The sequence below is a fragment of the Vidua chalybeata genome, chromosome 2 (assembly GCF_026979565.1).
Source record: "Vidua chalybeata isolate OUT-0048 chromosome 2, bVidCha1 merged haplotype, whole genome shotgun sequence".
In the NCBI taxonomy this organism is placed as follows: Eukaryota; Metazoa; Chordata; class Aves; order Passeriformes; family Viduidae; genus Vidua; species Vidua chalybeata.
In genome coordinates, this window is record NC_071531.1 from 99,409,349 (window position 1) to 99,425,263 (window position 15,915).

General features: G+C 33.8%; 1 protein-coding gene across 2 annotated transcripts in view; it reads right to left on the reverse strand.

Moving 5' to 3' along the window:
• The window catches only part of LRCH1 (leucine rich repeats and calponin homology domain containing 1), a 113,921-nt gene that overhangs the window by 40,718 nt on the left and 57,288 nt on the right, over nt 1–15,915 (reverse strand). For both annotated transcript variants that reach the window (XM_053934715.1, XM_053934714.1), the window contains exons 4-11: nt 13,687–13,792; nt 13,065–13,201; nt 11,733–11,860; nt 9,773–9,857; nt 5,280–5,385; nt 4,074–4,183; nt 2,502–2,569; nt 1,369–1,455 (exon numbers count right to left, since the gene is read on the reverse strand). In XM_053934715.1, the coding sequence (XP_053790690.1) occupies nt 1,369–1,455; nt 2,502–2,569; nt 4,074–4,183; nt 5,280–5,385; nt 9,773–9,857; nt 11,733–11,860; nt 13,065–13,201; nt 13,687–13,792 (827 nt within the window). The remainder of the gene's footprint in view (nt 1–1,368; nt 1,456–2,501; nt 2,570–4,073; nt 4,184–5,279; nt 5,386–9,772; nt 9,858–11,732; nt 11,861–13,064; nt 13,202–13,686; nt 13,793–15,915) is intronic.

Below are 15,915 nucleotides of genomic sequence, written 5' to 3' on the forward strand. Positions count from 1 at the left end.
TATGTGTAAACAAAAAACAGATTTTCTGTATTTTATTGACCTTCTTAATTTAGTAGAAGTACCTAAATATGTAGGAAATATTAGGGCAATGTCTGAAAACAAACAAAATGACAAAATTTATCAGGCTAACAACTAAAATATTTTTGCTGGTGTTTTTTCCAAAACAAGCACTTTCCTTTTTTAACTACAATACCCTTCTGAGAAAGTAATAAGCCTCATATGAGATGCAGAAGCAATGGTACTAGGAAGCTAAAGGAACTAAAGAGATTTCCTAATTGTTTGTTTCCTAATTTTACAACATTTTATTAAGCAAAAATATTTTTGATTCAAGTATTTAGTGTATGATTCAAAAATTCAAGTATTCTTTACATGCTGCAAAATAAAACCAGCTGTCTTTCTAGAAATACTAGCAGGAATCAATTTCTGTCCTAAAAGTACAAAAGTCTGCTTTTGAATTGAAAAAAGCAGTTCAAAACAGGCATTTAAAGTAAAGAACAGTGTAGTCACAAAAGCAAGTAGCTATCAAGGGAGGAAAGAGAACCAAGTATACTTAAGGTTGAAGTGACAAGGAAGTTTCTGATCTTCAGAGAAATGAAGCTGCAAACCAGCTGCTTCATAGAAGTAAGAATTAAAATGAGTTTTGAAATTAACTTAATTTCTGAAGGTGATAACACTAAGAAAAGCAATAGCAAGCATCCGGACAGACAGAACTACAGGCACCACTCTTGTCATATTTTTCCAGTAGGACAATCACTTGCTTACTTCTAAATACTTACTCTTTTGTTTAGCCACAGTTCCAGAGCTATTCTTTGTGACTCTGGCCACATAAAAGTGGCATCTAAATTATAAAAGCTTGTCTTCTGTAGTCAGGGCAAATCTAAATAACTTTATTTGCCTCTTCCTCCTTTGGATTTCAGAAAACTAAAGAAACTCCACCACTAATTCAGGCACCTCCTTTATGTGCTTCATTGAATTGGCATGAAGATGGGCCAGAAGCCCTTCTCATTCCAACGATATATAGCAAGCATGAGTAAGAGGAAAATTTATAGTCCCTAAAAGAAATGTGACAATCCTACACAAAAGTTCAGATAATCACAGTAGTGTACATGAGATGAATGTTTAAGGGGTGTCCTCACCTCTGGTTTCTTTTATACTTTCTTAATTTACTGGGAATCTTGTCTAGACACTAGAGAGAGAAGTTGAGTTTCCTTCTTAACTACCTTGCACACACTGGTATGCTAGCAAAGCACTTGGTAACTCCAGAAAGCTTTCAGTTGTAGGTTAAAAGACAACTCTAATATAATTCAGAAAAAAAAATATATTACATTATATTATTATACTATTATATATCAGCTACTGTAAGCATACCTGTTGGAATCTTGTAATAAATCTACAGCTTCTCTTAGTTGTTCTATCATTGCTATATCAATAGTTTGTTCTTCTGATAAATTTATTCTATAACAGAAAACAAAAACATTCAAAAAAAAAGGTACAACAGCAATTATCAAGGGTAGTCTGAATTTCAGTGTGAGAGTGCACCTTCCAACTAGCATGCAAACACTATAGGGGGAAAAACAGCCTCTTTGCACACTGGGATTTGCTGAATTTATGGAAAGAACTTCTTCTGAAAAAAACTCTCCAACACTTTGTCCTTAACTAAGCCCCCCAGCCTAATACATACATAAATAAATGTGATGAAGTAAAACTTTAAGCATTCAATTAAACAAAATTACTTCTAAAATTGAAAATTTATTTGCCAATATCTGACTCTTAAAGTCACTCATCCCATGTATTGTTTCAGCATGAATAGTATATACAAAGAGTTTTTATAAGGGCCAGCTTGCTTTCTTTTGCTTTTCAACATTTACAGTTCTTTCTGGGGATTAGAAATATAACCTCCCATTAGTTCTGCCAATAAGGCTTTTTCATAAAGTATTTATTCTTTCCTCCCTTTAGGTTTGGATCTTTTTTTAATATTATACAGGACTACACTGTTCTGATGAGTGACAATTTCGCAGTACAGTCATGTTGAATTTCCTTCCCTTATGCACTTAGCAACTGATGTTCACTTGTTCTACTCTGGAAGTAATACCTGTAAACTAATGATTGCTTCAAGGTTAAAATTATGACAAGTAAGAAAAAGAATACAATATGTTTTCTAATTAAATTGATTTTTAAAATGTACATTCCATTTAGATCTTACAAGTTTGGATGTTCTTTTTTCAGCAATGACTTTAATAAAATATCAAAGTACCTAATTTAAAAAGACTGCATTCTACATAGATAGAAAGTTATTGGGGCATACAAATTATTAGTTGTAATATAACATCCACTCTATTCAGCAATAAAATGTAAAACACTGAGCACACACAAAGTGCAAGGTTGTGCTATTGTCATGCCTCCAAATCTACAAAATTATTAAACAGCAAAGTCATACCAATCCTGGTCAAACTAATTAAATGACATAGCTAATTATTAATAGATAGATAAAAATTACTCACATTTCGTCTGCTTGCCATTGTGTGTCCTCTTCTATTCTCAACAATTCATCACACTCTGCTGCTCTGCTCTGTAAGCAGACAAAAGTGATAATGAGAACTGAACTTTGCAATTAAGTAGGCGGATAAATTTTTCTTTCCGACTCAGCAGTGACCTAATTTATGTAACATCTTAGGTTGGCTGGTTGAAGCAATCCAACACTCTGCTCCGTTTCTCACTCTTAAGATACTGATTACAAGATCTTCTATTCAGAAGATTTTATTGAGGTCAACAGCCCTTACCCTCCCTTAACTGTGACAAGAAAGTCAAGCAGCAAAAGAATTCTTTGTTCTATGTCCCAGATTCCGTTTATGACTTTCTGGCATATAGAAACAATGCTTCAATTAAGCACGATCCCAACTCTCCTTCTCCTTGCTCTCCTACTGCAGCCAGATTTGTTTACAAAGCAAGGAAATTCTAAACATGCAAACAGTGACAATTATGTACTTCACGCATAATTATTAACAGGATTCATATGTGACAATTTTGAAAGCCATGAATCATTTCTTTTAAAAAAGAAACAAATTGGAACACAAGTTGCATCCAGGAATTCATATCAGTCAGACAGTTATTTTGGGTTCAATGTAGTCAAATTAGATTCCCCACACCTATAAATATGAAGTGCTACTTATTTGAAAAACTGAATCCCTTTTATGCTTCCACTTGGTGTCTTGCAACTCTTTCATCTCAGACAGGCAGGAGCACTGAAGTAGTTCAGCTGCCAGTAAAGACAGAAGCTCTCTGAATGAATATGCATTTATACTTCTAGAGAAGAAACAGCAGAAAACAGAGGCTTATCGTCTTTTGCGTCATGTGTTTAGCACATCAGTTGCATCATCCTGTACCAATAAATTCTACCCAATTCTGCTGTATGTGACACTGAAGAGTGTACCAGCTTCTCTAACACTCTCCAATGATGGCTCATTTCCCAGTGACAATCCCTAGTAGAATGAATAAAGAAAGCCATTCTTTTCCATCTTTCTTCACCTTACAGGAATAAAGACCATGATGTTTTCCTGTAACAAGGGTACATACCATAGGACAACAAAAATGCAGCACTTATTCTAGGTGATTTGATATAATTTGTCTTTAAGGATCTCTCAACTGCTACTATAAATTTAAAAAATTGAGAAAATGTACTTTAATACCATAACATTACTTCAAAACTTTAGCCACCACAAAGCTAGCACAACGTCATCTCGCATCTTAGCAATGTAACAAACACAATAAGTCACTGGATTCAAAATATAAAACTAATAGCACAGAAAAACTTGCCATTTTTCTTAAAGCCTTAAACATAGTTAAAGGATAACTCTCACATATCCTAAATAAAGTTTTGGGTAAATTGTCCTAAATCAATTGTAATAATTTTAAACCTACCTGCTTATTTTTGCTTTCTGCATATTTTTAAAATAATGAATATCAGCTGCAGTCTCTTACTCATTAAAATATCTGCTATTTATCATTCCTGTTTACTCTGCACTTATGAAAGTAGCAGAAATATTTTCCCCCACTTAATATTGTTACAAGCTTGCCTTAATGTAGCTCATAAATTCAGTAGTAAGAGTATCCACTTCATCAAACTGGTTTTCTGCCTCTCGTGACTTATTGACAAACGTGTGAGAAGATCCTTGATGGAATTCCACTAAAACAGCAATGAAAAAAAAAATTATTTGAAAAATGAAGTTTAAATTCTCATTAAAAATTTCAAACAGGTTAAGATCCTGTCATAGTAAACAGTGATTCCAATTGCTAAGTTGTAATAAGTCCATTCCCTGGGCATATACAGTTGTATATCAGAAGGGCTGTGGCTTATTGGAGCCAGTTTTGAACAACACCAAGTCTGTCCTGCCAGTACCAATACAAGAACACAGCTGGACAACTGTGCAGTGTTTTAAGAAATTCAGATGTCTTAGGCAGCGACTTGCAATTGATTGCAACTTCAGTGTTACCATGCTGTAACAACCCATCAAACAACCAGCAAAATTATTTTGAGCCTGTCCCAGTCTTTTGCCTACATATACTATTTCCAAAGATATGATCCTATGACTTACCCTCTCCAGTTTGCTAATACATGCAGGATAAAATTGTTATCTCTCTTCATATTCTACCAAATTCTGATGATTTCTCCATGGAAGTTCATTTAAGTGGGTAAAACTGAGGATGTGCCATCTCCTATTCATGTGGTTTCCACATGCAATTTGCTGACTTCATTCTGCTATTTATTATTACTATGTGCAGAACTTGGAGAACCATTGTTTATCAGTATTTAGTGTAATTTAGAAAAATATAAGTTACTTTTTAAAAATTGGATAAAGTTAGATCTCTCACAAAACATAAAGAGATTTGCTTGTTTCCAGAGGTGATGCTGACTGACTAAAAAAGCTTTATATATACACTAAGTGCAGCTATAGAAGTAGACTCGGTTATTGAACTTTGCTAAATTACTGAACATTGATATTAGTTGAAGGATAGCATGGCTCAAACCAACTGTAACATTTCTTCCCCCAGTCAGAATCAGATCTTATTAACTCTTGAGACAAGTTGCAGCAAGTTTTTTGGAATTGCTACTGAAAATTACTAGACCGAATTCAGTATAGTAAAAAAATTCTAAGTAGCATACTTTTTTCATTTTTACACAACTGCATATGCATACATAAAGCCTTCTGGGTAAGTAGGCAGGCATGCAATCAACAACAGAATTTCCCTGTATTTAGCTTTCATGTTTGTTACATTCCAACCTTTTCTGGAGTTAGCATGGTGACCTGAATCATCCTTTATAATATGATCTTCTTCCACAATGTCCGACATTGGAACATTAAAGCTGATAGTATCTTCATCAGATGGCTAGGAAAAAATAAGAGAAACACTAGTCCCAGCTCAAACCAAGAATGATAAAAATGTACATGTTAACCAGATTGCTCACTAAAGAGCTGCAAATTAACCTGGGAGAGAATACCAGAGCATCTAACATTACCACATCCTGTTGTAAGAAGTTGTAGTCACACTGAATATATCCTCAATGAGGTTTGCCAAGTAGAACAATTCAAATGTCCTCTTTTCCTGTCTTACTCACAGCACTAGTCATCTCCTGTACTGACACCACTGCACTGTGCTGCTCTCTCTGCTTCCCTGGGGCAGCTGTAAACGGGGCCTCCTTGTAGTCACCAAAGTCTGTAGAAACACTGAGCCTCATACTATAGCCCTTTTTCTTTCCCCTCCACAACTCTTCTTCCCTGCTTTACCATGCAGCTTCAGAACTGAATGCCTACAGCAAGCAAGATTAACATCAAGCAAGGCATCATCTTTATGTTAACTGACAGAGCTGAAAAAAAAAAACCAAAAACACAGACTCTTAAGTACACTAGCTTCTTCTGACTTAAAAGCTCACCCATTTTTTCAGCTCTATTAGCTGACTTGTATCTTGACTTGTATCTAACAAACCTATCCTGTCTATGATATATACAGATATAGATATATACAGATATATACAGATAGCAGCTGCACAACAAAGCACAGACACAATTCTGTCCCAGGCTGCTATGGCTCTGTTTCTCTGCAAGGCCAGTTGTGACCTGCTCACGTGGGACTCACTCACATCCCCTCCTGAGGTCAGCTAGAGCAAAACCACAGTTTGCAGAAGAGGCCAAGTTTTTATTCTTGCTTCCCTGAGACAGAGAACTTACCACTACAACAGTCTCAGAACTTTGCAAATGTATTTTCCAGAAAGTCTGTGAGTGCTGCTCATTCATTATATGCTCTGTGTTTCTGTAACTTGCTACTCTGTACATACATTTTCCATACATGCATTCTGTAATTATAACTGCTATAATCCAAATAGCACTTTGTTCCATATCCTTGGAAAATATTTTTAAAGGAAATTATATTCCCCATTTTATCAGTTCAGACCACTGTATCAAAAAAGATCTGTAATGAAATGTGTTACATATAATCAGTTATTTAATTCTAGCTAGCTTCTAGTCGAAGTTGGCATTCTTGCTACTTTTAGATGTTCATAATCTACGTAGAAAGTATTTTTTCTAACTCCTGAAGCTACAGTTTGTGATATAGGATGGAGCAAATCCACCTTGCTCTTAAAAACCCTATACATATGGTTATTCCTATTTTCCAAGAATACTCTGGACATGTTGTAAACGTGGACCATGATGAATGTTCTTTCTGATGAATAAACTGCACGTTATTAACTCTATGAATTCACTGGCTCTGTTCTTCAGCTTAAGGAGAAAAAAATTAAGGAGGAAAAAAAAGGTGTTCAGGGGCTTCATAAAGCCTTTTCAAAATAAATTTCAAATTTTAAAATTAATGATATTTTAAAATGAAACCAAGTAGTACCTCCAACAGAAAATAAATGACACTCCAAGTACCCTAAGCACAAAAGTCTTTTAGATCTGAAGCAATGACAATCCAACAGCTTAAAAAAAAAAAAAAAGAGAAGACAGGTACAATATAAATTAATTCAGACAACCAAGGTAACAGTGAAGTTCCTTCTCTTTCAGGATGTATCTCATATGACATTTAAGTACTAAATTTGATTATTCTAGATCAAAGTTCATGCTGTGTTAATTTTTCAACTATCCTTTTAAAATAGTACAGTAAAATGTTCCTACCCACATTATTAGAAGTTCTGGATCCAAAACAGGTACCATCTTTTTTTTTCCTCAGCAGAGTAACATATTCTTTGAAGAAAATATTTTGGAGTGTTGGTATAAAAAAAGGAACAGGCCATTCAATTTGGAAACAAAAAAATATTCCTTTAACAGGCTATCCCTCATTTTCAGGACCTACAGAATTCTGCAATTAATTTTCCAGGTGTTTCCTACCACAATACTGTGAAACAAAAACTGTCCAAAGCAGCCTTGGATAATACAAAAGTATTGCTCCTTCACAGGGAATACTGTATCTAACTTCCTTCTTCCACAGGTTTATTTTTTATTCAGACAGCAAGAGAAGATAATAGAAAAATCAGAATCAAAAATGCACTTTGAAAGATTCTTCATATATATTCCTGCTGGTACTAATGCATCAATCATATAGGTAATAAAGCACAGACACCATTATAATTTCATTCTAATGAATTTTAACAAAAGGAAAAATAAGGGCAAATGAAGGGAGAAAAATTATCAAAATGCTGTATTTTTCCTAAAAGATTAGGTAAATGGTAGACTGCCTTAAGGCAGAATTTGTCTTCAAGTTGCAATGATCAATTTCACAGCAATGCTACAAGATATCTTTTACTTGAAATGCCCAGAATGGCTATAGTTGGGAAAACTGATGCTGTAAGGATCCTACAAAGTCTGAGATATATAAACAGTTTGTTTCATCAAGTACTCCCTCTTCTGTGTATTCATCCAAAGTCAATTAGCAAGCTTCCTAAAAACTACATGACTGTTCAAAGTTATTCATTTATGTTATTAAGTCACACATGAAAAATGACATTGTAGTATTTTCTGTAAAAGAATAGAAACTCAATAGCCACTACCCTCCACACTAAACAGAAGTGTATATTCATAAAAAAAACCTCTAGGAACATGTTTTAATGATTATGACTGATCATTTAATGTTTATCCAGAGTTTGGTATGCAACTTTCTGGATGTAATTAACAACACATGTGAGTCTTTATTTGCATCATGCTATTATTTTTTGCACAATTCCCATGTGTTACACAGGTATTAAATGTCACATCAGAAGGAAAGTGCATGGTAAAATTACTACCAAATGCATTCAGGATTACTGATCTCAGCATCTATTTCTCCTTAAAAGTAGAGCAGCAGTCAGGTGGTGATAGAATGAGCAAATCATTCTTATATAAAAAAAGTTTTGTGCTATTAAAAATGTATTGGTTCATTGTTGGTAGTCTTCAAAATATTTTTTTGCAACATTTCAATTGCTATCTTTTGATTACAGGTAACATGATCTATTTTCTAAAGGTGATATTTATAGCTAAAGAGGAAATCCTGGGATAAAAGTTTCATTAATAAGCCAACTGAGCTTCAGGAAGAGTAAGACTGGCAAAATGGTTTGTAAGTGTCTCTAAACAGACGGAATGCTCTTACAGCTAGAGGTAAACCATTAGAGATTTGTCTAGAATTCATAACAATTCTACTTCATTTCCATCTACCTAGAAACTTGCCCAAACACTTGCAAATCCACATAGGGATTTTTAAAGTACTATTGCATTTAAATGACCAATCAGTGAGTAAGTGGATTCATGTTCAATTTGCTTCTGAGTAACTATAAATTCAGTACCTAAGCTTGATTCTTCATACATTTGTTTCAAAACAAAATCCCTTTTCCTCAAAGGAGGACAAAAACACTAAAGAATCAGTGTAAAATCATTTTAAGTAGCAAGAACGTCATCCTTTTAAATGTGAGGCATTTCCCATTAGGTCAGACCACAAATCCCATTACTATGTATTTCAGAAAGATCATCATCACTGATTTACACTTATTTATCATTATCTATTCAGTTCAACTCCACACAGGTTTAGTGCCCTGCTCTGCTGGAGAGTGCCTCAGAAAAAAACCTCTGTGAATCAGTTGTAACTGCTTAGGACAACGCTAATCCCACAAAGCTACCCTTTCTCTTTGCTCAGTCAGACAGCAAAGTTCAGGAAAAGATCTGAAGGTTTCTTTTCAGCATTGTCTAGCTGCCAGAATATTTAAACACATTAAAATCTGCCAAGTTTCTGAAGTTTCTACACTATAGCAATCTGCCATAACCACATCACAGAACATATTGAGACTGGGCACTGTAAATTCCCAATGGGAAAGAGTAATCAGGCAAAGAGAAAAATATGTAAGAAGTCATCAGCTTGTAACCTGTTACCATGTTTACTTTGTTGAAAAAAGCAGACGTGAATTCTGATTTGTTTCGCATTCTCTAGACTATATAAACTGCCAGAAAACTGTAGAGGATTTTCACTATTGGTAAGTCTGTAACCATTTGGAAGCAAGTATCTCATGCCCACTCCAGACAGTGGACAGACAAAAAATTAAAAAAAAAACAAAAAAACAACAAAAAAAAAACCAAACCAAAAAAACTACAGTCTCCTTTTATCTTTGTTTTATCCATTTCTTAGTGTAAAATTCATGTCAAGGATATGGTTGCAGAGGTTTGAATCCAAAAATCTTTTCACATTATTACCAAACTTAAAACACAGTCAAAATATGAGTGCTGGGAGGGGAGTTTGAGACAAAAGGCAGGTAACTTACCTCTGTTGCTGACAAACGTTTATCACCATTATCACTACCAACACCTGAATCTGAGTCCTTTTTACTTGGGTAGATGTCATCAATGCTAGATGTGAATAAAAAAATTAAAAATCAGTAAAAAGCTATCATAGCATTTACATTCAAATTCTGTTCTGGTTTCACTTAACTCTGAGCAAATTTCAAACTATTCTTAATGGTAGAAGGTGAAATAGCTTAGTACAGTAAAACACCAAACATTTAATCTGGTGATGGTAAAATAGATTAGACTGAATGGCTAGTTAGCCTAAGGATTAATGAAATAACAGAAATAATCTGCTACTAGCTTGCTTTTGTCTATACACTATGCAAAACTGCTTAGTTGCTTGCTAAGCAGCACAGAACTGAAGCAATTTAGCCATGGGAGAAGAAACCAAAATAGTAAAAACTCAAAGTGGAGTCAACTGATATAATTGCAACCAGTGATCCATTAAAACAGAACTCATATCTCCCTCAGGTTTGAAATAATTATTAAAACAGAAACCTCCTTTTGGTGCCTTAAAATAGACCTTGGAATTTAGGTTTTTGAGAAAATTACTGCAATAACAGCAAAGGCTCTCTATTCTGGTTTCATTACCCAATACGACCTCTACTCATTTTAAAGTGCCCTATTAGATGAAATACTCTCATCACCTAAATTTTTTTTTCAAATATACCTTATGTCCCTTTATTTGCTGTCCTAAAAGCTATGATACTGAATTCAGATTGACACAGCAATTTAAGAAAGGAGCTTTATCAGTCTTCATATGAATAAGGTATCTGATTCATTAATTCTAATCTTAAATTATCTCTTATCAGAAAACACTGAAGATTGTTTTGCAGAAACTACCTTTGGAAATCTAGTCTGTACCATCCCCTTACCCTAACCTGTATTCTTCAATATGACCAAAATAACAGACAGAACATGACATTCCTGTCAAATTTCTTGTATATTAAAAGAACAAAATAGAAAACCAATAAGTGTTTCCCAAATGGAACACCTACTCTTCATCCTGGATTCTTCTCACCTTTGACATTTATCTGATAGAAAGTACCAAAGGGTTCTCCAAAGGTTGGACAAAAACAATTTGATTCAAATCTTATTGAGATGACTGAAAGGGGGATTCCAGAACAGCTTGGTTTTTTTCCTCCCAGGATTTGAGCAGTAGCATCTCTACTATTATTCATATCAACACTTTGTTTTCATTGAGTACTTCTCTTCAGAGATATCATACTTTCTCTGGTTGGTTATATTACACTGCCCTTTTTAGCAAAGAAAGACTGGGCTAAAAGCTGATTTCCAACCAGCTATGGAGATTCTCATAGAAAGGAGCTGCTTTGTATCTGGTTCCTGTCCTTAAACCATGGTACAAGATGCCATTTCCTACAAGACTGATACAAGATAGAAGATTTTGCCTCATTTTGCAAACAAATCAGTACACTTCATTTTAAAAGCATCTCAACATTCATGCAGTTATCTTTGTTTGCTAGGTGATTTTGGATGAATTAAAAAAGATTAAGATGTCACAAAAGTGCAAACATACAAATCACATATAAGTCATAAAACTCATCATAAAAATCACAAAACACCACATGAATTTAAAATTTATTTGATGTGTAGATAGATTGATAGATAATGCCAACATCTAATGTAACTACCGTCTGATTATTTTCAATGTATTCCAGGAGTCCACCAGAGGTTAGATTTAAACTAAGGTTCACTTTTAAACTCTTAACTAATGTGCTATTAACTTTAATCAGAATTGATTTTTCAGTTTCTGAACTCCTATGAGGATTGCATTAGAATAAAAGTAAATGAAATCTCTATGCAAAAGTACACTCTGAATAGCATCTAAAGAAACAAAACTGTGGAACCTAAAGATAAATACTACTTTATTGTTTGTAAGTGTCACATGAAAAAAACAAGTGAGACTTTCATACATACCTCTCTTCCACAGGTTGTGGCAAATGCTGTGGTTCAATGGCATTAAGATACAGCGAGTCTGCTGTTTTAATCTGACAGGCTTGTACAGTCAGATATTTGAATATATGCACCTTACCCTTTGTACAAATCTGTGGGACATGGAAAAAATTAGGTTTATAACTAGAATAAAAAAGCAATTTATTCCAAGTGTCACTTAGCATAAACCTCCCTGAAATTAAACTAATATTGTAAATTTCACTTAAAGGAAAATAGATTTTTTTTAATTACTAAGTACTTCTCAATTATTTTTCAATTACTAAGTACTACTCAATTATTTGTTTGTACCAATATAAAGACCCTCAGAGACTAACAAAGAAAACAAGAAAATAATGTACTCTTCTTTAAAAAAATCCAAATGAGCTTCTAACTCAAAAAAAAAATTTAAATGGTATGGCCTACTACTAACTATAAATTGAGTAATTATTTTCAAAATTAGTGTACAATGACAATTAACTAGTCTGCTCTCTATATTCTTGGTCACATTGTTTTTAATAGTGTCAAATCATACTTACTATGCAATTCACCTTCATTTTAGAATTTTCTTTTTCTTTAAGTGCACAGCTGTTGCTTTGTATTTTTAGTTTAAATGCAGCATCACTATTGATTATGAAAAGCACTTCTCCAATGGAATAAAAATTCTTAAGTATTTCAACAACTGTTGAGCCAGAACACTTGTGGCTTTCAGAGATGCAGTTTGAATGTACTGTCCAGTAATTTAACAACAACAAAATTGTCCTTAAGCAGCAAATACAGGTTGCATTCATTTATCTTTATTACTCAGAGTGGCCTACAGCTCCAAAGAGGACTTTTATTTCTTTGTGCATCACAATCTATGAGCTTACACTATAAAGTGAAATAAATTTCATATGGATCGTGTTTTAGACTATTTAGGCATATTTTTAAAGTTAGCAAATCACTGTAGAACCTTCTAGACCTGGATTCATTTTACCAGAAAGAAAAATTACCCAGGAAGTTTATCACTACTGTTTTTCAAAATTATACACATATTCCAACGTTAGCATTCATATGCAGATAGAAATCACAAAAATTAACAGCTAACAAAATGGACATCTTCTAGATGTGTGCTTAAGTGCTGTACAAATTCATATTGAGAACAGAAGATATTTTTTATGTCTTATTTATATACATCTTATCTTATTTAAATATCAACAACTATCAACAGTCTGTGATCACTGAAATTCAGAAGACTGCAATTGCAGAAGGTGACATTTTACACTCCAAAATGTGTTAGCAGCCATCCAGTATTAAGCCACAACTTAAATTATTACTTACTTGTGCTGGTGGAGATTGCAAAGGATTATTTTCAAGCAGTAATACTTGTAACTGCACCATCTTTCTAAAACAAATTGGAATCACTAGCACTTTATTGCAGGAAAAGTCAAACTTTACCAAGGGAAGCTGTACTAGTTCTAAAAGTAATAAAAAGGAGAGAAGGTGTTATATCTGTTGTTATTTTTGGCATAAAATAATAACATTTTTGAATAACCCTCCTTTTGCATTCAGGAAAAATACAAACTCAGGGAGGAATAAGATAACATTTACTTGATTTTATACTGGGAAATAACTGAGTGTTGTTACACAAGTGATAAATTCTAAAACAAACACTTTGAATTTTTTTTCCCTGAAATTCAGCTGACAGTTCGCATACAGCATTCAGACACTTGTTTAACTTAAAGCTGCCTAGAATCATAAAGATACATTGAAGAAACCTCACACGCTGTTCTTCAGTGTATACCAATGAATGTTAAATTCTGCAGACCCAAATGGAATAAATTTGAACACAAGGTAATAGCTACTTTTTAATAGTATCTATTTATATGATTAAAAATACTTTCAAAATTATAATAAGAAGAGCTACTGTAAAGATTTTTTTTTTTTGTTCATTTGCTTTTACCTTGGGGTAAAACTTCGAGGTAATTTCTTCTGACATTCAGTTCTTTTAAAGATTTCAGCTGGCCTATCTGCTGTGGCAAAGCTGTGATTTCATTACAGCTGACATCCTACAGTAAAACAGCAATAACAAATAATAATGAACTTTCAGCTCCTACATGTTCCATAATACAAACATATGATATTATTATTGTGACACTGTTTTAACCTGAAAAAATGCAACAATCTATGTCCTGTTGTCACAACAAAATAAAAAATACATGGGAAAATGTTTGCGTGTTAGTTAAAAACAGTGCAAATTGTTATTTGGAGAACAAGTTAATTTTGAAAGTTAAGTTAATTTCTATAGAAATATTCAAAACTACTTAACAAGTTCTAGTTTTTTTCTTTTTTCTTCATCTAAGAATTCAGTATAGTGATTATATAACCAAATATGTTAGGATGAAACATAAAAATCCCAGTGTGTGGATCTGAGTCTTTAAAAAGTTTCTTGCTCTTGTAGATTGAATATTTAAGCAAAATAAATAATAATAACAATAATAATACTAGTAATACAGCAGTAATATTCTGTAATGATGCTCAGTAAAGGCATATATTTGATCATCGTGGCACGTAGTAGACCATAATGAAAAGGGACAGAGCTTATTTGGCATTAATTAACTATTTCAAGCAAGAAACTGCTATGAATGTGTATGAAAGAGCAACTTCTTGGATTAAATCAGTCTGGTGAGACAATTGTTAAATACTAGCTATCATTTTTGCTGCCAAATGGACACTGACACCTCAGCTCACATCCCAGGCAACCTGCAAATTTCAGTAATGTTCCAATTATGCTGTCATTTCAGTACTAAAAGCAGGAAATAGTATCTCACAGTAAGAAATCTAAATGGGGTAATGCCCAATTTTCCTGAAAAGCCAACTGAATACTCCTACTCTTTCAACTGTTTCAAATGCATTTATAAAGCATCTGGGAGCTCTTAGACTACACAAGTTCGAGAAGCCAGGTTTCCAATCATGTATTTGAAGATGCTTGCTCTAATGCCAGTCAAAACCATTATATTAACCCCCTATCTTTGCGCCTAAAATCTACTTAACAAAAATAGGGTAGTAAAACCAAAATGTGACCTGGCAATGCTGTTCCCTATATCCAACAAGCTTCTTCTTGTAATAGAATCCTACTGCTGCCAAGGCTTCCTTCCCTTCTCAAAACACAGTCAGGAAATTACTTTTAGCTTTTGGACAAGGGAAATTAAAAATCCCAGCTAATGAGTACATTTTTGCCCAAGTAGTCACAAAGTTGGTTAATTGCACTGTTCCCTGACCATTTATTTTTAAAGCTTTACTGTCCTATTTTTAATTTACAGTCTTTAAATTACTTCATAATTAGATATTTGATTTTTAGGGCACAGAATTTAAAGTCACCTTGTGGCAAAGAAACTCCAGACCAAGTGTACTTAGGCACGCACACCAGAACAAGCCAGGGAAAGAGAAAGAATTCTAGAGGAAGCATCAAAAAAAGAAAAAGAAAGCTGGCAGCATGTAACCTCAAAAACAAAGTCCACTTCCACTTACAGCCTTTCAAAACATCCTCAATAAGACTGATCTATTGTGACAGCATGTCAGCATTCACAAGATCTCTAGAGACAGCAGTATCCTTTAGCCTACTAAACACTGTAGTCCAACTGGCTTTTTTTATTACTGTGTTTGAATAGCCATGGAAAACAAAGACTTGTAACATTTATTCGTAGTTATGCTCTTGACTAGTATTAGACTTCATGAGTGTGTATGTGACAGTGTTAAACTTTCTCGCTACTTTGGCAGTAATGGAAGCAATACTATCAAACACCTATGGTTTCCAAGATAGTAATTTTTTAAGGAATTATGCAACCACCATTTTGGAACTTGGCTTCAAGGACATTTACAGGTAACTGAAGTGCAAACACTCAAGTTCCGTGGGGAACTATTATCTGCTGACAGACTTCTTGTATTAATTCTATTCTGTTCTCACCAGATAGACCATGTCCTGCCATGACAAGGCAATTTGTCAAAATCAGAGAAATGTAAGGGTCTTATTTAACATTTATTAAATTAAGGAAATTTAACATTAATTTCTGTGGCATGAAAGCAAAATCATCAATTGTTTCACTTTGTTTATGGTAACGTTTAAATGGCCTTAAACCAATCCAATTCAGCATGTATGTTCAGTAAGATAAACAGAAAAAACAATAAGGTA